Source organism: Vulpes vulpes, chromosome 1 (genome assembly GCF_048418805.1).
Source record: "Vulpes vulpes isolate BD-2025 chromosome 1, VulVul3, whole genome shotgun sequence".
Classification (NCBI taxonomy): domain Eukaryota; kingdom Metazoa; phylum Chordata; class Mammalia; order Carnivora; family Canidae; genus Vulpes; species Vulpes vulpes.
In genome coordinates this window covers 169,382,710-169,410,106 of record NC_132780.1, presented here as the reverse complement: position 1 = coordinate 169,410,106, position 27,397 = coordinate 169,382,710, and the positions used below count along the sequence as shown (strand labels likewise).

Genomic DNA, 27,397 nt, shown 5'->3' with positions numbered 1-27,397 from the left:
CTTTATTTGACCCTCCTTTATTATCTTAATATTGAAAGTATTAACATGGCTTTAGTGTCTTAACAGTTTTGTTTTCTTTTCATTAACTCTAACTGCATAAGTCTCAGAAGGAGAAACATTTTAACCAAAAGAAAACCTTGAATATGCACCCTATTTAAGCCATACCATTAAACATGCAACTGGGGGAGCCTGAACCTGTCTGGATGAAGGTTTTCAATATTCACAGCACAGGCCATTGTTTTAATGAAAGACACGTCTCAGGGATTCATCACTGTAGAATATTGCTGCAAACATCTCAGTAAGGTGAAAATGGGAGATTAAACATTTATAGACAGAAGAATAAAAACTATGGTTATATAAAAGAGATAAAACTGCAAAGAATATCCAATTAAATTGTTATGCTTCTGGGCATACAGCTGATCAGCAAGCGATAAAGAGGAATTTATATCACCCCCTCCCCACCACCCTACTTTTTTCCTTTCCTTGTATCTGTGAGGATGTCATATAAGATTATTTACAGTAAAACATCTGAAGAAGATTCTCCTTGATTAGATAAGTTATCTTTTAGACAGAAAGCCCTGGAATACAGATCTTCTAATTCAAGTTAAGTTTCTTAAGAAAATTCTACCTGTGGGATAGGTGAACTTCTAGCAGAGGTGATCTTCCAAACAGATTTCATTGTAAAATTTAGAAGGATCAATAAGCTTCCTTTTGAGAAATTTTACTTTGACTTTTATTAATAAAATGGGAATGCAAATGCTCAGAGCTTCAACAAGGCAGGACCCCAAGAAAAGCTTAGCTACCTGGTCAGCTGAAAACATCTGTGTAACTATTTATCCATTCAAACAACTGATTTTTGCTAACTACTTGCTGGGTTTCTAGTATTATATAGATACTAAGATAAATATGCCACAGAGCCTGCTGAAGTGAACACAAGGAACCTCAGAGACTGGCTGAAGGGAAAGATGTGAAAAAAAAATTCTATGAGATCAAGGTCATAATAGGAATGAGGCCACAGGTTTGCTGGGCCTAGGGAAGGGGCAGTGATAACCAGAGCCCTCGTTGGAGAAAGCTCAATAACAAGGCCCGTCTGCCTTGATTTCTGAGATAGAAACAGGGTGGAATTACATAGATAAAAATTACAGGATGTGGTAACCAAGTGGGTATTGAGGTGAAGAAAATGAGTTAGGGTAACTTTTAGGGCTTTGCCTTATGTATCATGTAGATGAGATATAGTCATTAAGCCTACATCAACAACATCCATATTTTAGAAACAGAGCACAATCTCCTGTGAATAACATAAATTTCAACTTTAGCTTTCCTTTTTTTCTTTTCCCTATTGACTCCAACAATCAGAGTTCTAGTAACACAAAATTACTGCCAGTCAGGCTTCATCATAGGTCAAAAGTCTATCATTACATTCTATTCTGTTCTGCCAGAGGATATACTTCGTTTTTATGGCGGAGACTTGGGAAACAGCCAATCCTGTGTATGGTCCAAATGTGATCATAAGGAACCCCAGGAGGTGGAGGAAAAGTGAATGGACAATATATAACAGGAATAAATTATGGAGGGGCCTCTGAGCTAAGCAATGGTTTGACATTTTTAAATGGTCAACAAATAAAAAAAAGACAACCAAACCAAAAAGAAGATGTGGCAGAGAGAGCTGGTGGTCCAAAAAGACTAAAGTATTTACCAGGTAGCCCAACCCCTGATCTAGAACATTAGAAGATATATTTTGAGGCAGCCCCTATAAAAGTGAAATTTCTTTGAAGGCTTATTCAATCTTAAAAACTCATGAAGTCAGGCATCTTTCCCCATAATATATTAGTGTTTATTTTGCTTTTAAAAAATGTGTTTGCAATGTACTCAAAATCTTTAAGCCAAATGCTGCTCTGGGCAAGTGGGCAGTCTTTATGCTATGACTTTGCCCCCCACCCCACCCCAGCCCTAAGAAACTCAACTTTGGTTTTACCAGCAACCACATATAGTAATCAACTTGTTTTAACTTTTACTAGTTCTCATTTCACCAAGTGATTTTTTTCTTCACCTTGAACCCAGATTCTAAGGCCACCAGCCATAACTCTTCATATCTTGGTAACAGTATACCCCAAAATATTTTTGTTATTTGGTAGAAGACTCTTAAGGAAAGAAAGAAAAGTGGCTCCAAGGAAAAGAAAAAGGGTGGAATAGCTTAAATGAGAATGTACTTTATAAAATAACATTCAATTTAATGCATTCTTCAAAACAGCTTGCCAACTGAAAACTATCATTTCAAGTGACTGGAAACAAACTAAATAGCCCACAATGAGGGAATGATTAAATAAATTATAATAATCCACCCAAGGGAATAATATGCAGTGTCTAAAAAATAAGCTTACAATGACATGGAAACTATTTTTGTTAGAGAACAAAGCAGGGCAAAAAATGGTATATATAGTATGATTCAAAAACATGATTTTAAAAATTTAAATCAACTTGTAAGAAAAGAGAGTTTGCAGAGACCAAGTATTTGCAGCTGTATTTGAAAGGTAGTATTTATTGTTCCCCCTTCTCATTCTCATTTTTCAAATATTCTCCACTTCCATATTCATTTTAGTGCTGGGGAAAAAAGAAACAAAAATAATAATGTTGGATAACTAATTCAGTATGAAAATCTCTTTAAATATCTTTAACAACTTATTGAGATACTTTTGGCTGAAAATCATTTCTTATATTTATCTGTGGAAATGTATGTGTGTATACATACATATAGGTGTGTGTGTTCAAATTCAATATATTCAAATTCAAACATATGATTTTTTAAAAATAAAATCATATGTATACATCAGGGATTTGAAAACTGATAATTAAGGGAGTTGGTTCTGCATGCTTCAAAAAGATGCCCAAACACACTTAAAATTTATTGTCCCAAGACAATCTTCTCAAAAGACTTTCATAAATACTGCACTTAGAAACAATACAACTACATATATTTTGGTGTTCTGTGGTGTGCTTCTGAGCCTACACCAAAGGTTAGAAGACACTAACACATCTCCTTGTCTCCTTTGATGGGAAAGAAAGGAGAGGAGATGCCACAGGAAAAATTGCTAGTCAGTCAGCCTTTCTGTATCTCCTTAAGATTAATCTAACCCATCTCTAGACTACTTTTAGGCTCCAATTAACCAAGGTAATATGGGGAAAGGCAGTCAGAGTTGGCCCCCAAATCATTACTTAAATCAAAATAGTCAATAGCTTTAACATAAACTTATTTGACTAGCATTAGACCCAATGCTTAGGTTCAAATTTACCATTCTACAAGTATCACCCGAAAGTACCAAAATAGTAAATTCAACGGTTTTAAAATATAAACAACCTTAAAAGTTGCCCTATAGAAAATGATCAAAATGGTTATTTTTCTATAAAAATATTCTGCCATCTATCTTTCAGCAAGCTGTCCTCTCTTCCTTACAAGACAAGACTTACATGAGTAACTCCAGCCACACATTCTATCTCACCTCATCTATTCTCACAATCATCCAAAACCCAATTCTGAATACAGGCATTCTTAGTCAAACCTGCACCAACTTGTCTTCACTATCTAAATAGTCATACCTTTTCCCGTTTTGATGGTTAATCTACAAATTGGTTAATGTGAACCCAGTCAAATGAAATGAAGTTGCATTCCCATTCCTAACCACCATTTTTTTTAAAGTAAAAGAATTAAATTCAACAAAGTTACAGGACCAAAAAACAGCATATAAAAATCACCTGTGTCTCTATACACTAATGAACAACTGGGAAAGGAAATTTAAAAATAATTCTTTTTACAATACCAAAAGAGTAAGATACTTAAGTACAAACCCTAACTAAGGAGGTTTAAGATTGTAGGTTAAAAACTACAAAACACTGCTGAAAGAAATGAACAGAGACACAAATCAATAGAAAGACATCCCATGTTCATGGATTGAAAGACTTAATATTGTTAAGACCTCAATATTACCCAAAGCTATCTAAAGATTAAACATAATCCCTATCAAAATCCCAAGTGTGTTTTTTGCAAAAATAAAAGAAAAAATATACTAAACTTTACATGGAATCTCAAGGGACCCCAAATAGCCAAAGAAGTTTGAAAAAGGACAAAGTTGGTGGCCTCTCATTTCCTGATTTCCAAACATATTACAAGCCACAGTAATCAAAACAGTGTGGTACTGGCATAAAGACAGACATATCAACCACTGTAGCTGAATAGAGTCCAAAAAAATAAACCCTCATGTATATGATCAAATGATCTTCAATAAATTTGCCTCAAGACTGCTCAATGGAGAGAAGGCTGTTTCTTCAATAAATAGTGCTAGGAAAAACTAGTTTTCCACATAGAAATGAATGAACTTGAACCCTTATCTTATACCATATACAAAAATTAACTAAAAATGAATTAAAAACTAAATACAAGACCAAAAACTGTAAAATTTCTATAAGAAAACAGAGGGGAAAATTTCATGATACTGTATTTGGCAAGTAATGATTTCTTGGATAGGACTCCAAAAGCACAATCAACAAAAGCAAAAATAGACAAATGGGGCTACATCAAATTTTAAAACTTTGTTCATCAAAGAATATAATCAACAGTGAAAGACAACCTAAGAATGGGAGAAAATTGATTTGACCTTGATTTACAAAGGACTTGAATAGACTTTTCTTCAAAATGATATACAAATGGACATAAGTGTATGAAATGTTCAACGTCACTAATTATCAGAGAAATGCAAGTCAAAATCACAATGAGATACCACCTCACACCTATTAGGATGGCTACTCTCAAAACAAAACAAAACAAAACAAAAAAGAAAAGAACAAGTAGTGGTGGGACGTGGAGAAGTTGGAGTCCTTCTGCACTGCTGATGGGACTGTAAAATGGTAAAACCACTATGGAAAACAGTATGACAGTTCTTCAAAAAATAAAAAATAGAGCTACTTTATGATGCAGCAATCTCACTTCTACATATATATCTCAAACAACTGAAAGTGGAATCTCAAAGACATATTTGCAAACCCATGTTCAAAGCAGTATCATATTCATAATAGCCAAGAGGTGGAAGCAACCCAATCCATCAATGAATGAATGAATGGATTAAAAAATGTAGTACATATGTACAATGGAAGCCTTAAACAGAAATGAAATCTTGTCACATGCTTCAATGCTATAGGCTAAATGTTTGAATCTCCCTAAAATTCATATGTTGAAATCCTGATGCCCAAGGGCCTTTAGGAGGTGATCAGTCCATGAGGGTAGAGCCCTCAAGGACAGGATTAATGCCCTCATAAAAGAGGTCCCTTGTCCCTTTCACATGTAAGGACACTTCAGGAAGTTGGCAGTCAGCAATCCAGAAGAGTGTCTTCATCAGAACCAAACCATGCTGTCACTCTGACCTTAGACTTCCAGCTTCCAGAACTGAGAAATAAATTTCTGTTGTTTGCAAGATACTCAGTCTGTAGCATTTGTTATAGCAGCCTTAACGGACTAAGATATACAACATGGATGAATCTTGAGGACATTATGGGACATTATGCTAAGTGAAATAAGCTAGTCACAAAAGGACAAACATTGTTATGATTTCACCTCTAAGAAATATCTAACATAGTCAAATCCACAGGTAGAAAGCAGAATGGTTGTTATTAAGGTCAGGGGGGCAGGGGTGACAAATGGGAGTTGTTTAATGGGTACAGAGTTTCAGTTCTGCAAGATGAAAAAGTTCTGGATATTTGTTTCACAACAATGAATATACTTAACACTACTAAACTGTACACTTAAAAGTAAGATAGTAACTTTTACAACATATATTTTTATCACAATAAACATTTTTCAATAAAAAATAAGATAAAATAAAAATTTATTTTAAAAATTCAAATCTTTTCTCCTCCCCTGAATAGGAAGGGAGAAAAAAAAATGAAAAGGGTAAATATTTTCCTTTTGTACAGATGTGTGCATTTTCATTTCTGGTGCACTCCACACATGCCAGTTCCACAGAGAAAAGTTTAATCCTTCAACATGAGGATCCTGAGCTTTCCAAAATCTGAATCAGACACTATAAAACCCATGAGAAAAGCCTAGTAATTGGGATGTTCACCTTTAGATTACTCATTTCCAGAGAAGAATCTTGCTCATGTTAGGTAACTCCCAGGAAACTGCAAGAACAACGAGTCTGTGCAATTTGGGTTCTTGACTACAAAAAACTCAAATGGACATTAGCAACTTAACAGGAAAGGAATTTATGGCAGGATAGTGAGAAGCTCTGAATTCACATTAAACCTGGAGAACCAGTTTGTAAGAGGAATTTCTATGTCTGGGTGGCCAAGAACACACACCAGGATCAGCCCATTAGGACGCCTGCCATGGCTATTCCTGAACCCAAGACCCCTGTCCAACTGATCCTATGTTGTTGCATTATCCCCTCAATGTTCAAATTCTGGAATGAAAAGAACTGATGGGACATGCCAAGGAGCTTCCATTCAGTGGGGAATTTTTCCCAACAGGCAGATTATTCAATACTAAAGGGCAGAGAGAGGGAAATTGTCTACACTGATTACCGAGTAGCTTATCAGCAATTTATGTCTCCCATGGCTAGCTCACCCAGTTTAAAATAAGTAGTAAGTTTCTAGCCACTTTCAGAAAATAGGAGAATCTTCATGCTTACTGGATCCTGTCACCAGCAATGTGACAGATCTCCACAAGTTATCAACCAGATAAGACCACTCAAAAACTATCACTAGGTAAAGCAAGGTATACCTGAGCAGGCAGGATGAATGAGAGACCACGGTTAGTTGCCCTCTAATGCTTCTGCTTTTGTCAAAGTCGAATTTACTTGACCATGATAAGAGCAAACACTATCTTCAAAACTCCTGCTAGCACAAACTATAAAGACAGAGTGTGTACCAGCGCTTCTGTCACCATCCCCACAGGACTAACATTGCTCACACAGAGAAGATGCTATTTATCCACCATAGTTTAATCAATGCATAAGCCTCTAGCCAGCTCCTAGACAGTCTATCTGAAAAAGTTTCCATAAACTCTGTAGGGCAAAGATTCACAGAGATTTAGAAAGTCATAAAGAAGCAAGGATAAGGAATTAACTAATTCACATTACATTCTTTTATTCATTCAATACATTCCTGTATTCAGAGGGCTCTGAAGACTTCTACTTTTGTGATGATAGAGCAAAGATGTCTTTTCTTCCTTTATCTTGATAAATCAACAAAACAAGAATTAAAAAAAAAAAAACAGAAACACTATTTTAAAAAAATAAAACTTGGAGAAATCTACAGTTCTGAACCACAACATATACAGGAAGTGGGGAGAGAAATGGTGAAGGGCACTAGAGAGCAGAGGATGGTCAAACCTTGGTGTCTGAACACACTACAGGAGCCCCCAGGAAATGGCAGGATCTAGAGGCATCAGCTATTGTGAAGGTGGGTGGGGTGAGCAGACAAAGGCAGAAAACTGGGAGACTGTTTGAAAATCTACATAAGCAGCAGTTAGATTCCGAGGGTGCCTCACTGGTCAAGGAACTAGAAGGCACACTGTTAATAAATATGGCTTCTGGGAAGCAACAAACTCCTAAACACCAGCATGGAAGCGGGGGGGGGGGGGGGGGGGGGGGGGGGGAATAGGGCTATGGAGGGAAAATGTACATGACAGAGAATGAGATCCTCCAGCCCTCTCACCCTATATGTCCAGAACTCCAGGAGCCACGCTGATATCCCCAAAGCAAGAGACTGCAGGGCCATTCTCTGGAAAAGTTAAACCATCATCTGAGAAAAGGCCTGTAGATTTTATTATCTGTATCTACAATGAGAACTTAACAGGCTACCCAACCAATCTACAGAGAAGTCCAGTGGGAAACAAATCTACACACCTATATTAGGACACACACAGCTTCTAACAAGCTTTCTAATGCCTTATCTCCTAAGCAAAAGACAAGGATCACCAGACATCTGAGGAAAGCCCACCACATTTGAGAGAAAAGGCCAAAATAAACAAAGTGAAAAAAAGGGAATTAGTAGAACAGGGACAATATTTTAAGGGAAGGAAACCTCAAAGAAATATTTATTTATTTATTTGTTTGTTTGCTTGTTTGTTTGTTTAGTCATTCATGAGAGACACAGAGAGAGAGGCAGAGACATAGGCAGAGGGAGAAGCAGGCTCCATGCAGGGAGCCTGATGTGGGACTCAATCCCAGAACTCCAGGATCATGCCCTGAGCCAAAGGCAGATTCTCAACCACTGAGCCACCCAAGCATCCCAAGAAATCATATTTAATATCTCCACTGAGCTAAGATCTTATACTCATATCATAAAAGCACATTATTCAAAAGAAAATATCAGAACATAAGAAAGGAAAATAAAAGGGGACATAATTCAATGAAAAAACTGAGGCTAAAGAAATCTTCCAGAAAGTAAAACAAAAAGTTAAAAAGGACAATACAAGAAAAAAAAAGATAATATTAGAAAATTGGTGTAAGAAGTTCACTATCTGGGATGCCTGGGTGGTTCAGCGGTTGAGCGTCTGCCTTCAGCTCAGGGCGTGATCCTGGAGTCCTGGGATCGAGACCTGCATCGGGCTCTGTGCATGGAGCCTTCTTCTCCCTCTGCATGTGTCTCTGCCTCTGTGTCTCATGAATAAATAAATAAAATCTTTAAAAAAAAAGTTCACTATCTAAATTAATATATATTCCAGATAAAGAGAACAGGGGGGAAAAGCAGGGAGAAATTTTTCAAAGAAGAGAATATTAAAACATATTTAATAATCACATAATTCTTACATAATAGGGACCTACTGAGCACTCAACACAGTGAATGAAAAATAAATTACAATGGGACATGTGAGTGGCTCAGTAGCTGAGTATCTGCCTTTAGCTTAGGCGTGATCCCGGAGTTCAGAGATCAAGTCCCGCACTGGGCTTCCTGCACTGAGCCTGCTTCTCCTCCCTCTGCCTAGGTCTCTGCCTCTCTCTGTGTGTCTCTCATGAATAAATAGATAAAATCTTAAAAAAAATCGATTGCATCATGGTAATTCACTAAAAAATTTTAGGATACACATGAGTAAGAGCTATTAAAAACTTGCAAAGAAGAAGCTGGTGAAAACATACAAAAGATCAAGGAAAACAGCATGACACTTTCTATTGCAAGCCCTAGAAACCAGATGATAATAAAGCAAAACCATCAAAATTCTTTCTAACCTACTAGAATTCTATACCCAGTTGAATTACCCCTTAATTACAAGACCAGAAAAAGGAATTGTCACACTGGAGAAGTCTGAGAGATACAAAACTGTTAGATTTTTAAGTCTTCTAGGCACTATTTGACTAATAGTTTTGCTTTGTTTTGAAATGTACAGCTTATACAGTTTCAACTATACCTCGTTTTGGTTTTCAGATACAAGGGCATATTTTCTAGGCTTTGTAATCACGAATGGGATACACCTTCAGTTACCACATACTTTCTGTAATAAAATATGAAATCACAATCTAAAAAATTCCACATAAACAATAAGCTTTATGCTTAAAAAGCACCTTACAGTAATCGGGATCACGCCTAAGCTAAGTAAATATCCTGTGAAGTAAAACAGATATTAAAGATGAGAAAATTGATGCTTTAAGAGAAAAATGACTTTGGAAAGGTGTCAAAGCCAACATAAAGTCATACGAGAACTCCAATCTAAATCTAGGCCCATGTTCAAGGTTTTCCTCTTCTGACATGAATACAAGTGTGTGCACAATCTCTATGGGGTAGATGTCACAATATCTTCTTCTCTCTTATGCACATAGAAAATGTTTCCTTTCAAGATATCAAAAGTATTATTATTCCTTTTTTCCATTCCAATACAGCCAACCTATTTATTTCACCTTAAGCACCTCAGCACTATAGCCCTTTCCCCTTCTTCAGGCCATGCTTAAAGAACTATAGTACAGGTCTCAAAACAAACACTTAAACAGAGCATGATGAATGGAAAACCTTAACTACTCATCAGGAAGAAGTTTCTCAATTTTTTTTTCTTAACCCAATAAGAAGGAAAATAGATAATTAGACAAAAATGACTTTATCTTCTCATATGCTACACATAGGAGGAAGGCACCTAAGGTATTTTAGATGTTCATAATGATCCATCTGGCTCATTATCCTAAAAAAAGAAACTCTGGTTTATAATCAGCTACTAGCAGTTTTTTAAACAATAGAGGGGTAAAGATTCAAGGATACTCCCTTCCACTCTACCCCTAAAACATATTAATCAAAAAAAATCTGCTTTAAAATTTAGAACACAATAAACACACACATACACACCCCTTCCCACAACTTTCCTCAATCACAGAGACAGGTAGACCAACAGACACATACACACTCACATTCACACACGGTCTGTGTCCCTGGACTCATATACCCTCTATTAGACTGTGAATCTGAACAGCATAGGGTGCACAGGACACAGTCCTCACTGAAAAAAACCCAACTTCACTCTAGATATTCTGAATCACCCAAAGAAATAGCATGGTAACAATCTGGCTACTTACCCCACAGTATCGGTCACCATTAAATATCTGAGGTGGCAGAGGGTTGCCCTGAGCGGGCTTCTTTTCTGGGGGGATGTTTTTGTACATCCATTGTCTCTGTTCTTCTGACATTGTGATATCCACCTCCTCAAACTCTATCTTGTTGGCTTCCAGAAATCTAACCACATCCTGCTGCTTCTTCTTTATCTAAAGAGAGAAGACAAACAAATAAGGAGAAATGCTCATCTGAAACAATATGTAGATATTTCCAAATTGAACTAGATTTGGTTTCTCATTGTCAGAGGTCACTGACGAAAAAAAAAAAAAAAAGAGGTAATTTTCCTAGGCACCATGCATCATCCCCTCACTGGATATCCAGCAGAAGTCTATGCAAGTCCTCACACGATGATTTCTTTACCTAGATAGACTCCCCAGAACTTTGGGGCACAACCTGGAAGGATGAGATTATGTATGAGGTGAGAACTCAGTTCTCAGTAGGCCATAAGCACTCTCTCTCCTACTTACAGAAGTTGACATTTACAGTTATGAAAGCTCCCTCTGCCAAAACCATTTGAAAACCATGTAGAGTCCATTTGAGATGTCGACATTTCACTGATTCCTGGGAGCAGCAACATTTTTATTCCCTCAGCAGTCTCTTTCAGATATTCCACAGCTGTAGCCACTGTCATGAAAGCATCCTTTCATCAATTCACAAGAGAAAAATGTTCTCCACTTCTAAGGTGAGAGTAAACAACAAGCACCATCTTACTTTGAACTCTATTCCTTAACCCTTTTTGCTCCTCTCAGCTTTATGTTCCCTTCTTTGGTCACTAGGGGTCAGGTATGCTCTTGAAGAGCTGCAAACACATCTGTAGGTTTTCAAAATCTTATGAATCTTCTTACTTAAGGGTACACACTAAATAATTCAGACAGGGTGACAATATTCAGTATCTTAAACACAGCAGGTAAAACATTCAACAAACTTGCTTTTTCTAAACAATTCTGGGATGTGTACAGAGAACGAGCTTAAGTGGTGCAGTGAATTTTCTAATGGCCAGAGAAAAGAATCATTCTGAGAGGTCAAGCCACCAGAAAGACCTGTCATCTAGAAAATAAAATGCTTGAAGAACAAACTTTCATATACTGATTGCCTCTATCAATTTCCTCCAACTTCCTCCAAAAAGCCTCAATGACGTGTGCTCCTGAGATGGAAATATGTCGTACGTAGGAGCACAGAGATTTTGATCACTGGGTTGAAATTTATGAATGACTAACATGATTGTACAGTTAATACGGACAAAAAATACAAAGCTAGCAAAATAGGACATCTTAACACCCAGTGATATTAGAAAACAAGAAAACTACTGTATGGTTATAAATCCAAATTGATGCATTATCTCAGTTTCTTGAATTAAGCTACTTCTAATTTCTGAAAAAGTTAACTTTTTTCCCTCACTGGTACACAATTTCAGAAATGTAGTTATATAATTCTAAAACTCTGGCTTGCAAAAAAAGTATTATTTATCCTACTTAATTTCCCTTTATAACCATTTAAGGCAGATAAACAAAGTTGATGATGCTGAGGTAAAAAATGGTCACCTACTTTGATCAAGGTCCTATAATGTGTTCTTGTCAAGACAATCATGCCATTCTCCTACTTAAAATCCTTCTTTAGTGAATCCCCATTGCCCTTGGAAGAACACACAGATTTCTTAGCATAGGACAATGTCCTTCATGATTCAGTTCCTTTGACTATGAAAGCAATGTATTTGCATTTTTAAAAGTCTAGAAATTGTAACACAAGCAAACAAGAAGTTACTTACAATCCTCTCAAAATTGAATTAGAGGAAAATGTTGGCAAATTGAACTCCAATAAAAAAATTTAAAGGGTTTGGATTTAATATCCATATGTAGAGCTTTACATATTCAACACATTTCAAATGTTCATGAGAGTGATCAAAAATGAAACTGACATATAGTTGAACCTTAGTTTTCCATATAATGTATATATACATAACATCCATCCCACTTCTTTATCTCCCCCAAAATGTGAATAACCTGAAAACTCATATACTCCCAATACTAGGATAAATCAAAGACATAGCCCCACAGACACACATACACACACACAGAGCACTTATCGCTGGACTATAATCCTTTGTTGCTCAACTGATCCCTTCTTTCATAAGATCACATTCAACAAAAACAGCTGCATCTTGATCCTTTCACTCAAAAATATACCCCGTGTCCAGTCACTAAAAATTTTTTCAAAAGCATGAATTTTAATATCTGCTTAGCAATCCATCATGTACATATTTTCAGTTAACTACTACTCAATTGTTGGTATTTAGAATACTTGTAAATTTTCACCATTAGAAGTATCATGTAGTAAACACCTTTATTTAGAGATCTTTGACTGTATCTCTCAACACTATTTTAGGACAAAGCCCTATGAATGGAACTCAGATCAAAGGGTAGAGACATTTCCCTAGCTCCTGATGGACCCATGCTAAACTGCTTTGCAAAAAGTCCATGTTGGGGTGCCTGGGTGGCTCAGCCAGTTAAGCAGCTGCCTTTGGCTCAGGTCATGATCCCAGGGTCCTGGGAGTCCAATGCAGGCTCCCTGACCAATGGGGAGTATGCTTCTTCTCCCTTTGTCTGCCACTCGCCTGCTTGTGTGCTCAAATAAATAAATAAAATCTTAAAAAAAAAAAAAAGTCCACGTCAATTTACATTCTCATTAGCAATGTGTGAAAATATCCATGTCTCAACACCTCTCCCTCCTTACAGAAAATATTTGAAAGATGTATCACAGAATATTAAAATTCAAATGATGTGAGTGATGGATGTGTTAACTAACCTAACTGTGGTAATCCTTTCACGATATATCAAATCATTGGTTGTACACCTTACACTTAAACAATATTATATGTCAATTATATGTCAATAAAACTGAGGGAGAGAGAAAGTAATAAATTGGTTGCTGTTTTAAAAAATTCAAATGCATCATCACACACTAACAATGCTCAAGAAGCAATGGATAGTTACTAACAAAGAGGATAATTGGCAGTAAAGAGTAAAATGTAAATAATTATATCTGTTTTATTTATTTATTTTTAAGATTTTATTTATTTATTCATGAGAGGCAGAGACGGAGGCAGAGGGAGGAGCAGATTTCCTGCGGGGACCCCAATGCAGGACTCCATCCCAGGACCCTGGGATCACAACCTGAGCTAAAAACGCTCAACCACTGAGCCACCCAGGTGCCCCTATATCTGTTTTAAAAGCAGAAAGCAGGGGAGATAGGACCAGGTTTGTGTAACAAAGAGATAATTTTAATACCACACAACTTCAAAAGAAAGAAAGGGGAGTTCTGTATGTACTGTTAACATTGCTATGAAAAGATCTCCAAGGTACATTAGTAAGTGGAAAAAAAAAAAAACAAGGAACAGAACTATGCATAGACTGGGAACATTTTTAAAAGATAGAGAAAAAAAAGGAACATACTTGTACTTGCTTATGTTTATGTTAACAAATGAACTCTTGACGGTTATATAAAAAACTAACAGAAATAGCTGTCTAGAGGCTGCAGGAGTGGGAACTGGGTGACAGAGACAAAGTAGGAGCAAGAGTCTTTACCCTTTGCACATATGAACTTTAATCTTTTTCAAACAGTGTGAATATGTCAACATTCCAAAGATTGAATAGAAGAAAGTTATATTGAGAGAGAGAGAGCTTCACTTAAAAGAAACAATATATGGTCACAGAGAGGTGGTGTCTATAAATCAGGTTTTCCAACAGGATATGAAGCCCCAGGAGTCAGAGCATGTTGTCACATGCTGGCCTCCATATTTATTCAAACTTGTAAGAAAAGCCAGATGATTAAAAAGAAGTTTTTCTTAAAAAGGAGCTAAGGCCACAGAAAATTAACTAATATTATAGAAAATCATTCAAATAAACGAAGGGCAGAAATTTCTATGACCCAACAATTGCACTGCTGGGATTTACCCCAAAGATACAGATGGAGTGAAATGCCGGGACACCTGCACCCCGATGTTTCTAGCAGCAATGTCCACGAGAGCCAAACTGTGGAAGGAGCCTCGGTGTCCCTCGAAAGATGAATGGATAAAGAAGCTGTGGTCTATGTATACAATGGGATATTACTCAGCCATTAGAAACGACAAATACCCACCATTTGCTTCGACATGGATGGAACTGGAGGGTATTACGCTGAGTGAAATAAGTCAATCGGAGAAGGACAAACATTATATGGTCTCATTCATTTGGGGAATATAAAAAATAGTGAAAGGGAATAAAGGGGAAAGGAGAAAAAAATGAGTGGGAAATATCAGAAAGGGAGACAGAATATGAGAGACTCCTAACTCTAGGAAACAAACAAGGGGGGGTAGAAAGGGAGGTGGGCGGGGGGTAGGGGTGACTGGGTGACGGGCACTGAGGGGGGCACTTGACGGGATGAGCCCTGGGTGTTATGCTATATGTTGGCAAACTGAACACCAATAAAAAATAAATTAAAAAAAAAAACAATTAGACAATCTGAAAAAAAAATAAACAAAGGGCAGAAATTTAACCCAGAGAATCGGAAGTTTTCACGTGGATATCTGTGGCATTAGCATCAGGAAGGAAGACGAGTCACGAGCTGCTACCACTGGCTATTTTTCAGATCTGGTGAGGTGAACGTGGCCTGAACTGTGGGTGCCCAGGCTTATGTGGGGAGGAGACAGGTCAGCCCAGGTGGCAGTGGCTGGGAGAAGAGCCAGCTGGCTGGGCAGGGGGGCCCTGGTAATAAAAAAAGATTCTCATGTGGCACAGGAAGCTGCCATGGGCGTGTGGCCATAAACCCAGAGTTCAACTAACAGTAACATCCCATTATTTTCTTGACACAAAGAGCTTCTCCTCCCCATATTTCACCTATCCCGAAACAAAACATACCTTAAAATCAACATCAAAAGACCTGTGAGGAGCAAGTGGAAGAGAATAACAATGTGGTGAGAGATCCTGCCTTCACCCATGTGTATCCAGCCATGATGGAAGGACCTATATAATTCAGGTAGGCTTTTGTTTTTGTAACACACTTAAAAGCCACAGCGGATAATGCTAGTTTTTTGTTTTGTTTTGTTTTTACTCAGTAGCCAATCTTCCTTTTTTTCTTAATAACAGAAGGCTGATTTTGCCTGGAAAAGCTGATGTGCTCCCCTACAAATCCCTGTTTTACCAGACTCCTCTGGAGCCAGGGGTCATCACATGACATGGTTTTGGCCAATGAGATAGAAGGCAGACGTTCTCCAGAAGGCTTGACTTAATGAATAAAAACACAAAGCCCATCATGTTCGCGCCCCCCCACCCCCCTACCCCTACCCCCACCCTCTCCCGCCATGAAACCCAGAAGTTGTGCCTGGAGGTGCAGAAACCATTTTGCAAATGTGAAAACAAACACCATACGCTAAGGATGGTCAAGCAGAAAGACAGGAGCTTGGGTCCTTGATGACATTTTACAGCTGCCACATCAGTCTTGTGCAGTCCACTCTAAACCTTTCTGTATTTGACAAATAAACCCTTAATTGCTTAAGCTACCCTCTCAAGTTTTTCTATAGCTCACACTCCAATGCAGAGCTAACTGAAGAAATTCTTAACTATTTAAAATGTCTTCAGAAATACTGTAGTATGATGGATTGAAAAATAAAAGTATTACTGCATAGCAGCACCTAGAAATAAAGGCTGTAAGACATAAATTTAAGTGAAATGAATACTTGTCACTGAATAAACAGATGAATTTTCATTATTTTCTTCATAAAACGACCACAAAACAAGAAAAAGAAAAAAAAAAAGTTGTTGGACCCAAAACAGGAAGATATCTACAAAAGGATGAGAGTTAGATTTTATTATTCAAACAAACATCATTACACATCACCCAAAGCAATTAAAAGGAACAGTTATTCCAAAATCTCTTAGGTTAGATCATGGGAAGGCAAACTATAGCCCACAGGCTAAATCTAGCTCATTAACAGTTTTTGTATGGCCCACAGACAAAAATGGGATATTTTTAAATGAGGATGGAAAAAAATAGTATTTCATGACATGTAAAAATCATATGAAATACAAATTTCAGTGTCCATAAAATTGCATTGGAAGATAGCTCCACCCACCTATTTCCATACAAGCCCTGGCTGCTCTGGCCCTACGATGGATGGCAGAGCTGAGGGCTGCAACAGAGGCACAGAGCTCCCAAAGCCTGAAGAAAGTCTGTCCTTTACAAAGTTTGTCAGCCCTGGGCTAGACCAAAGATCTCCATTTCTGGTTCAAAGTTCAATTTCTTAGTGAGGCCTTCCTTGACAACCAGATTTTGCATTTTTACAGCCACCCCCCCCCCCAAATCCTTACTTCCCTTCAAGCCTTCATTTTTCACCACAGCACTTAAATCTGACATACTGTATGTTTTCCGCATTTATTTCTCTATCTCCCGATTATAAATTCCATAGGGCCAGGGATTTTGTTCTCTGCTCTCTGGGGAGTATCCCCAGAGCCTAGAAGCGTGTCTGGCATGTGGCAAACACTCACGACACAGTGTTAACTGATAGGATTTTCACACATGGAAGGGCTAGAAAGGCTTCCTCCTGACTCTCAGCAGTGTTGGTTCTCTCATCATTTAGGACAATCTACCTCGGAGAGTACTCTCTAACCACCTTAGCTGAAGTTCTATTATCTAAATTTATTAAAATTTTCTTTATCTGTGTACTTGACTTTATGCTCATCTCTCTCTACAGTGTCAGTTCTGTAAGCACAGAGACTGGCAATGCAGGAGGCCCTCAGTAAATATTAACTGAATGGATGATTGAAGAATGATCACTTCAGCCCTGAACATCAAAGATTTCCAGGTGATGTTCTAGAGATCAAACTGAGTTAGTAATTTAATTTAGGAACAAATGTAACTGAAGTTCAGCCAAAAAGGATTGTAGATCAAATGCCAATATTTCTCAATTAATGCCAAAGCTGTATGATTTTAAAAAGCAGTATGTCTAGGACGCTACATGTAACTGTAAATTGCCTAAATAATTCAGAACAATCTATAGACCCTGAATGTGAAAAAGGCTTTGCTTCTAACATTGGCAATGATATGGAAGAAGAAAATTGTATGTAGCATTAATGAAATAGCATTAAATGAATGTTACTGTCAGTTAATTTTAAAAATTACAAGTGCATAATGTAGTTTTTTGTTTGGACCAAATGTTTTAATTAAATTGTTGATATATTTCCAAGTGGAAGACAACTGAGAACAAAGCAAATATACCAGTATTTCCCTGACTCTGCTTCCAATTGCTACCACAGCTTTCTGTCACCCCCACCCACTTCCCCCCATATCTCCAGAAGCTCTGAAGCAAGCTTTGGAGTAGCTGTCTTGGCCCTACACCAAATTCATATGTTGAAACCTATCCCCCCAGGTGATGGTATGACAAGGTGGGGGCCTATGGAAGGGGATTAGTTTATGAGGACAGAGCCCTCGTGAATGGGATTAGTGTCCTTATGAAGGAGATCTGAGAGCTTCTCTGCCCCTTTCCACCATATGAGGGCATAGCAAGGAGTCTGCAGTCTGCAACCAGAGGGGGGCTTTTACCAGAACCTAACCATGCTGGCACTCTCATTTTAGACATCCAGCCTTCAAAACTAAGAAATAAATTTATCTTGTTTATAAGTTACTCAGTCAATTTTGTGGTATAGCAGCCCAAACAAAGACCATGAGTATTTACCCTTTCAACTCCAAATGCCTGCAAGACCCAGCCCTGCCGAGGACCCCAATGCTTGCACCCAAGCCTGGTGACCCACCCCCACAGGCGCCCGGGCGATAAACTGTCTGTGCTGGTACTGCTGAATCGGCTGACCTGGCATGAACACTCAATGACCCATGAAAAACTTAGTGAAGATGTCTGTAGAGCTCTTTCACTGGCAACCTCCTGGCTCCAAGAGTCCCTAGGGATCGGATCAGAGGCCAGGCTAGATAAATGACACTGTACTTGAGTTAGATTTACCCCTAACTCTGTGGCACTTTTAAGTAAACTTGCACTCCTTCAGTCTCTCTTCTCCTAGGATTAGTTCTTTCCCAGAAGGCTGACAATTAATTTATGTAATTAAGTAGCCCCTGTCAGAATCCTTCCATAGACTTCTAGACATGTCTAGTCATGTTTGAATTCCGGAGTATACACAGCTGATGCTGTACCTTTGGACCTTGGAAGTCATTAGCAAATAAAGAGAAATACTCAATTTGAAGACTTTTTTAAAATTGAGATTTCGTGTGCACAATTGTGGGAAAGCAAGTTTAAAGACATATGAAGTACAAATGGAAGACAACAGGGAAAATTAGGGGGAGGAAGGGGACTGTGTATTTTTCAGACAGACTCTCCAGAGTTTAACCCTGGCCCTGTCAGTTGGGTAGCCCTGAAGAAATTAGAAAGCTTCTCTCTCAACATTAGTTGCCAAATCTGTGAAATAGACCAAATATTTTTTTTTCTTAGATTCATTGAGAGGATTAAATACAAAAAGAACTAAGCAATAACAGGCACTTGCTCAATTGTTTCATTCATTTGAACACGAGCTTTTCTTTCTTTGCCCTAGATGGGATTCTCTGCAAAAAAAATATAACATGACTTCTGGGTAGTACTTTCAAAGGCGTTAGGGATTCAATGGAACACTTCATTTCACTTACTTTCACACTTCAAGTACACAGTTTTCTTTTTTCCGACTTGAGGTAGATGTAGGACTCACTAGGACCTTTTATGAATCTCACATGGAGAAAGTCAAAGGCAGAGGAAAGAAAACAAAGTAAAAATTTTCTTATAACTTGACAAAACTTACAATGCAGGGGCTGGACTGAAGCATGAAGTAAAGGGCTCTAAGACAACTCCTTTCCACCACAAAAACAGGAAAGGCTCATGATCTTTACCTTGTCAAAGACCCTAGGAACTTCTTAGCAATTAAGCAGAATATCTCAAAGATGCATAATTTCACGGCAAATTCTTTACCTAACACCTCACTGTTAGACTCACCAGGCATTAGGCATCCCTGCAGCTAGGCAGCCCTGGGACCCAGACCTGGCCCCTGAGGCATGAGCCCATGTCTGCTAAGTGGAGATTCTGGATGAGCCTTTGCTCTCCTGGTCAAGCAGATGTGGAGTCTGAAGCTAGGCCCTTTGTCCCAGCCCTTTGTCTCCCTTCCTGCTTGGAACCTCAGTGTGAGGGCTAGAGGTGTAGAGGCAGCTCTTCCGCGATGAGCCAGTAAGCATCAGGAAAAGGCCAAGAGAACCCTGGAAACACAGGCCCTGAACAAATCAGCCTGCAGACTTACTGAGAGACCAAAACGGCTGTTCTTTTATTGCTCATGTGTGCCAGGTTCTCCCTTTTCTGCAGGTGAACACATTCCCAACTAGAACATTCACCAATGTTTCATGGTTGGGGAGTATGGCAGGGTGGAGAATAAACCCCAACAAGCCATCTGCTAACTGTCAATGTTCTGATACTGGTTAACTAAACATGAGGTTACACGTAAAATACTGTGTGCCTGGTGTCTATTGCAGGTTATCTTACTAGAAAGCAAATACCAGGTTACCAAGCCAAAGATAACAATGAGAGAAGCTGTCTAGCAAGAGATTGAAACTTGAGTTTTAAGGAATCAGAGTGTCAGAAAGAGATGGATTATGAAATACAGAACAACTTTTGAAACAACCAGTATTACATGGTATAAGTTAAAGCAATACAATTTTAATGATGGAAGAAATTGTGCTTTTTCATCTGTGTATCATTAGCACAGTCCCTGCTACTTAACAGGCATGCAATATGTTTATATTAACCATATAAACACTACTGAGTTTGAATAAATACTTTTAACACATTTTCTTTTGAATCAGTCCAAATTTTTGGTCCTGTTTTCTTAACCAATTTGCATTGGTTTCTGTTTTCAATTTTTTAAGTCATCTTTGCAATTTAAGATTTATTTATTTACTTATTAAAGATTTTATTTATTTATTCATGAGAGACACAGAGAGAGACAGGCAGAGACACAGGCAGAGGGAGAAGCAGGCGCCACACAGGGAGCTCAATACGGAACTCGATCCCGGGACCCCAAGATCATGCCCTGAGCTAGTCAGATGCTCAACTGCTGAGCCACCCAGGTGTCTCAAGAATTTTTTATTTAAAAGAAAAACCAAAAACACCCATGACCTCGTCATCCTGAGGCGATTATTTCTTATTTTATATTCCAAGGATACAACATTTAGAAACATACTTTATGTAGTTGCCATAACATATACATTTGGGGTAGGATATTTTGGTTGAATTACAAATATTCTGTTTTTATAATCTTCAGAGTTATTGCATGCATAAATTCTTAAGTACTTAGAACATGATCCTACCACTGGAAATTTAAATATGTTCTAAAGATTTTTTTTTTTAATTAAAAAAGAAAACTATTCCAAATGTGCTTTTGTCATGATGAGAAGTATATAAATAGTAGGCTACCTAACATACTAACATACACAGACTCTCTCACACACATACAGATATACACTCTCTTTTTTCGTAACTTATCCATTCAAGGTAAATATGATATTTTCTCAAATAACTTTTTACAGAATGGATTTTAGGAAATGTTTGATATTGTAACTGAAAACAATGCTTGTCATCTATAAAAACTGTCACTATGAAAACCTACAAATATAACTTTCTAATCTAAAAGCCTTTCAAATAGAAAATTTCAGAGTTTTTAAAATTTTCAGTGTAAAAATGTAAGATCCTTCACTGGTTTTTAGGAATAACTCACTGACATCAGGAAGACAGTATAATTTTAACTATCAAAATTTAATAACTTTAGCATGACGAATGGGATCAGAGAAATTATTACCATTGTTCTTTAATTATAATGATTCTCACCCTCCATCTGCATCTATGCATTCTTGGGGAGTTACCTTTTCAACAATGAAAACTGTTAAAGCAGACCTGCAAATTGTAGTATTGATTGTTGGCTCACACTGTTTTCACTAAGAAAAACTGTTTTTGATGAGAAAGTTTTATCATTGAAAAATAAAATTAACAATACTGTTTGAACTGTATCCCATGACTTTTATTGCTATTTTGTGGACATTTTATGATATACATCTTTTATTAGTATAGTAGTATACACTATTTATTTAAAATATACACATATTGGGGATATATGCTCAAATAATTTTTTAAAAGACTTTATTCATGAGAGAGAGAGAGAGAAAGTGAAAGAGAGAGAGAGAGAGGCAGAGACACAGGGAGAAGCAGGCTCCATGCAGGGAGCTTGACGTAGACTTGATCCCGGATCTCCAGGATCAGGCCCTGGGCTGAAGGCGGCGCTAAACTACTGAACCACCCGGGCTGCAGTCAAAGAATTTTTAAATTATTATTAGGGCATGTAATCAAAAAACTTCATAGACTACTGCACTAAAAAACCTGTAGTGACCAGAAGAAACATGCATATGCATGCACATGAGACTAAAATGTTTAAGTCTTTATAATGCTTAAGTCTAAATAATTTCCAAACAAGAAGGCAAATCTCTGCTCCAAACATTTGAGAAATATTAGATTCTATTATTCTAATTTTTCAGTGCCCTTTTTCTTATACTAGGTTTTAAAAGGAAATTTGCAAATTCCTATCTTGCAAAACCAGCAAAAATGGAGGGAATAAAATCCCACCATATTTTCTAAAAGTATAGCTTAAATCTTGATATTCTTTGCCTGGAAGTATTCTAGCATGCTTGGGAGTAGAAAAGTTACCAGACGGATAAGGAAATCCTAAAAATCTAATCTGAGCTTCACTGTAAATATAGTAGCATATTAAATTGCTAATATATTTTCTATAAATTAACATAAATGAGACATGGTACTAAATGTAGAGTCAGAAAAGACAGGAACATTAGCATATACTTATAGCACTTGAATAAGGCAAATAGAGACATCTTAACATCTGGGCAATATCCTTTATAATCTGTTTTCTCTTCATATTGATACTTTTGCCCTTGAAGACATCACAAACTTCTACAACTTCAACTATCACCTCTATGAAAATATATCTAAAAATTGCATTTCAAAATTGGCCTCTTTCACAAGGATCAATCCCATGGTTCCAAAGCCTTTCTGGAAACTTATGCTTAAATGTCCCAACATCACCTCAAACATCAACCAACGGCTAAAACAAAACAACAAAAACAATTTCACAAAGTCACGCCACCAATCTACCTCCTTCCCTTAACTTTCCTGTTCCTATTAACAAAACACCACTTTGTTGATGACTCAGTATGACAAGAGAACTGCCTACAAGTCCAAAACTTCATACTGTTACAAAAATAACCTACCTAAATGAAAACCACACACTCTGTTATCAAACTAGATGAAGGGAGCCTCTCTGAGCTCAGTTTGGTAGCACTAAAAACAGGGACAGTGTAAAGAATAAAGGCAGTGGGGAAGAAGTCTGGCCACAGCAAGCTTGGCTCTGAGGTCTGTGAGGGTCACTGGTTCATCTGGCACTTTGTTCATGATGTTTGCAACATTGTGATAATGATGCCAATAGCAGTGGCCTGATCCTCTTTTGGACCTCTTAGCTCTGAGTCATGTTCCAGTCCTGGGCAGGCAGAAAGGAATGGATTAATTTCACCGCAGATAAGTTCCTTTTTCTATCAAAGCCTCAGTTTCCCCATCTGTGAAGTATAGGTCATAATTCAGCTCAGAGGGCTAAGCTGAAAATTAAATGACATAATGCTCCCCAAGTTGTACCTGGTCCACTGAAAGAACTCCATACACGTTTTAGTTACTGTTACAATTTTTGTTCAAAGGCCACAAACCTCATCCTCTATTCTGTTCTTTAAGCAAGTGTATTCTGCTGGTCACTGGGGATACCTGGACCCCATATAACTCCATAGTCACCTGGCTTCTCTTTCTTCATTCATTCCTTGACTTACTCATTTGTTCATGCCACAAGGATATTTTGAAGGTCTGGCAAGTATCAGGCACTGTACCAGGCATAAGGATAGACACTTGCTTCTGCCTTACTTCAGCTCATTTCCCAAATGAGCGGTGAGTTACAGGGGGTCAATATTCAAGCACTGACAGTGTCTGAACTATAAAACTTGATTTAAACACGGGATCCACTCTTTGGGACTGTACGTTTTAGTAATGGGTTTCCCTTTATTTTTTTTTAATTTATTTTTATTTATTTATTCAGAGAGAGAGACACACACACACAGGCAGAGGGAGAAGCAGGCTCCATGCAGGGAGCCTGATGTGGGACTCGATCTGGGGACTCCAGGATCACGCCCTGGGCCAAAGGCAGACACTTAACCACTGAGCAACCCAGGCATCCCTGGGTTTCCCTTTAAATATGAACATAACACTTTCTCACTAGTAGAACATGTCCTGAGTATTTATCTCGCACGCAGGCTCATGCTCATGCCATGTTCCCATCCTGGCCTGGGCAGCGAGCTAAAGCGGAGCGAGAGGGAGGAGGAGGTAGACCTTTGTGCAGGGGCTCGTGGAACCGAAGGGGGCACAACAGGCAGGCCATGGGCACTGTTCACTGTTGGGTGTTCACAGGAATAACCTTTTTGACCTTCCCATCTCTGCTGCGTACAGGAACTGAGAAAAGGAATGCCAAAGTTAAAACTACAAAGTGGCACAGGGAGAACAAGAGATTTCAGTCAAGGAAGGAGGAATTAACAAATGTCCCCACGGTACACCCTCAGACTTAAAGTCAGTACTGATGTATTTATTTTAACACTGAGAGCCAATGTCAATTTAAACACCTTTTTTTTTTTTTTTAAATTGTGAGTTATAGTTGTCTCTCTTTTGGAATTACAGATCAAGAAGTTTGGATGTAATTAAATCTAATAATTTCATTTAGTTCCCTAACTGAAACTTAGGCAGGTGTCAGAATCTACGGTCTATTGTTCTTGAGTTTAAAGAAATAATTCAGAACAGAGAGAGATTGCCACTGGCAGAACAATTCTTCCCATGAACTCAAATCTAACCACCACTAATGAAAACATTACCTGTACATATTTCTTGACTGGGAATAAATATTTTTCGAATAGCTTAGTCAACCCGTTTCACATTCCAGATCATAGGTTATTGAGACATTATTTGCTTCTAATTCTTGGCATAATTTTAAAAGATAGCTAAGTAGGACAATAGCAGAACTGAATTAAAAATTCAGTTAAAATTTAAGAAGTTAAAGGAGTCTATAAAATCTGCTATCTCAAGTTTAGTGACTTTATTTTTCAAAACCACGCTTACATGTTTAATCCCACATAATTATTTGTTTGTGTTAAAAACTAAACCAGTGTCTTTCCCAGCAGCCCCCTCTCTCCACAACTGCTCCATCAGGAGTCCTCCCAGTTTCCCAGTAATCATGAAGTAATCTCCTCCTTTCTTTCCTTCAGCCACCAACTCCTGCAACTTCTACCCTTCCTATCTTGCCCATTTCTCCCCATTTCTGAAGTCTCTATTCTCTGCTGGTCACACAACCCAGAAATTTACTGTCCTACCCACTCCCTTCTAAAGGCAGACAAGAATGTCCTTCTCAAGCACATATCACTACCTTTTCAGAATTTTATAATTCCTCTTTGACTCTGAATAAACATTGTAGAAAGACAGCTACACAATCTTATGCTCTCACCTCTAGAGTCATGGAATCCTGGGGGACACTGGATCTCACATACCGCCATCCAGCCAGAGTACCTCAGCTCACATCCTAGGCCTGTTGAGAACTGAATGCAGCCTGATATCTCCTCTCTCTCTTCTCAACAAAACACTCCATCATCTCTTTTCTCTAAATTACGCAAATTTACCTTCCTTGGCAAGACTTCTACACACCCCTGAGTCCAAACACCTTGTTACATCTTTGTTTTCCATCTTCTCAAACATCTTATACTTTTTGGAGAGGCACACACATATTAGTATACATACCAATGTTGGTTAGGGTTCTAGATGTTGTGGCACATCTCCCAAGAGAATTTTCTATATAGTATATAACTCAAATGTCATCCTATGTTGTCTCTGGGGCTTGTCAAAAAGAACAGATTCTAGGGGGAGGAATGGATGCTTAAGCTTTACTCATATATGGGGGGGCAGGGTGGCTCAGTCAGTTAAGTGTCTGCCTTCAGCTTAGGTCATGATCCCAGGATCCTGTGATTGAGACCCACATGGGGCTCCCTGCTCAGTGGGGAACCTGCTTCCCTCTCTCCCTCTGCTTGCTGCTGCTCCCCTGCTTATGTACGCTCTCTGTCAAAAACATAAATAAAATCTTTTTAAAAAAATTTACTCACATATTTGAAAACCAGAAAATTCAGAAGATCTTAGTAATGGTACCACCATCCAGTTACCTGTCCAATCCATAAACCTGAACTTCATTTTTGACTCTCTCTGATGATGCAATTAATCAAGCCATGTCCTTTCTGCTTTCAAATTTTTTCTTGAACCTACCCATGTTTCTCCATTTTCACTCCCACTAATGCATGCCAAGCCACAGTCTCTCATCTACAGCTTCCTGCGTCTTCTTCTAACCAGATTCCCCCAAACTGCTTTTCACAATGAAGCTAAAATAACTGTTTTATTAAACCATAAACCTAATGGCTTCATATCTCTGTTTAAAAACCTCTCAGTAACTTCCCACTATCCTTGAGATGAAAGAAAAAAATCCATGCCTGGGTCCACAAGGTCCACCTCTCCAGCCTCATGCCCTCCCCTACTCACCCTGCAGCAATGGCTCTCCACCCACAGGTATATCTGGATTACCTGGAGAGCTTATCAGACCAGACTATGGAAACAAGGTCAACCCCAAAGTTTCTCAGTAAGGCTTGGGTGGGGCTCAAGAATTTGCATTATACATCCATAGATTTGAGTATTATCTGGCCATAAAAATAAATGAAGTACTGATACATACCATGACATGGATAAACCTTAAAAACATGCTCAGTGAAAGAAGCTAGTCATAAAGGACCACATACTATATGATTCTCTTTATAAAAATGTCCAGAATAGGCCAATCTAGAGACAGAAAGTACAATAGTGGTTGCCTAGTGCTGGAGAGAAGAGGATGGGTACTGTTGGGGAATGGCTAAGGTGTGTGGGATTGGCATTCGAGGTCCCAACTTCTCAATGCCATCTCCTACCTCTCCTTTCCCTACATGTACTTCCTCCCCACAGAGACCTCTCCTTGTTTCCCTTGCCAGGAGTGCCCTTTTGCCTTCTTAATATTTAAGTCCTACTTTTCCTGCAATGCCCAATTTATTAGAACCCACATCTCATAGTCTCATCCTATGTCCAGAATATTCTCCACTTCCTCTGAACTTGCAGAGAATGTGCTACTCAAATTCATTTTGTATCTGAGAGCTAGTGGGTTTTGTCAAGTAGACAAGAATTTTAGACAGAATTTTATATTCTGGAGGGCAGGGGACATACGCTATACCTTTTTGACTTTAAACGGCTTTGCATACTACATCAGCAAATGACGAAGCTGCAGAAACAATGAATGTGAAATTGCTGATGCCTGGACCATAGTCCTGACATCAATCATTTGTCCTACAATAATTATTCAATGGCCTGTCAATCTAGTCTTTTGACAAAATGGTAAAGCTGAGACACAGAGAGGTCATAAGTTACTTACCCAAAATAATTCACTATGTAAATAGCAAGAGTCAGAGCTAGAACCCAGATCTCCCAACGAGCAGCCCAGCACCCACTTCTCCATTTCACCAAATGATTTACACTTAGGAGATAGAAAACCAAGAACTCTGGCCCCAATACATCATCCCAAGTGAAATTTATAAAGCCTTAAATGCCACATATTAT

General features: G+C 38.2%; 1 protein-coding gene across 1 annotated transcript in view; it reads right to left on the bottom strand.

The window, feature by feature from the left end:
• The window catches only part of SH3BGRL2 (SH3 domain binding glutamate rich protein like 2), a 79,598-nt gene that overhangs the window by 13,730 nt on the left and 38,471 nt on the right, over nt 1–27,397 (bottom strand). The window contains exon 3 of the mRNA XM_072749243.1: nt 10,548–10,733. Within this exon, the coding sequence (XP_072605344.1) occupies nt 10,548–10,733 (186 nt within the window). The remainder of the gene's footprint in view (nt 1–10,547; nt 10,734–27,397) is intronic.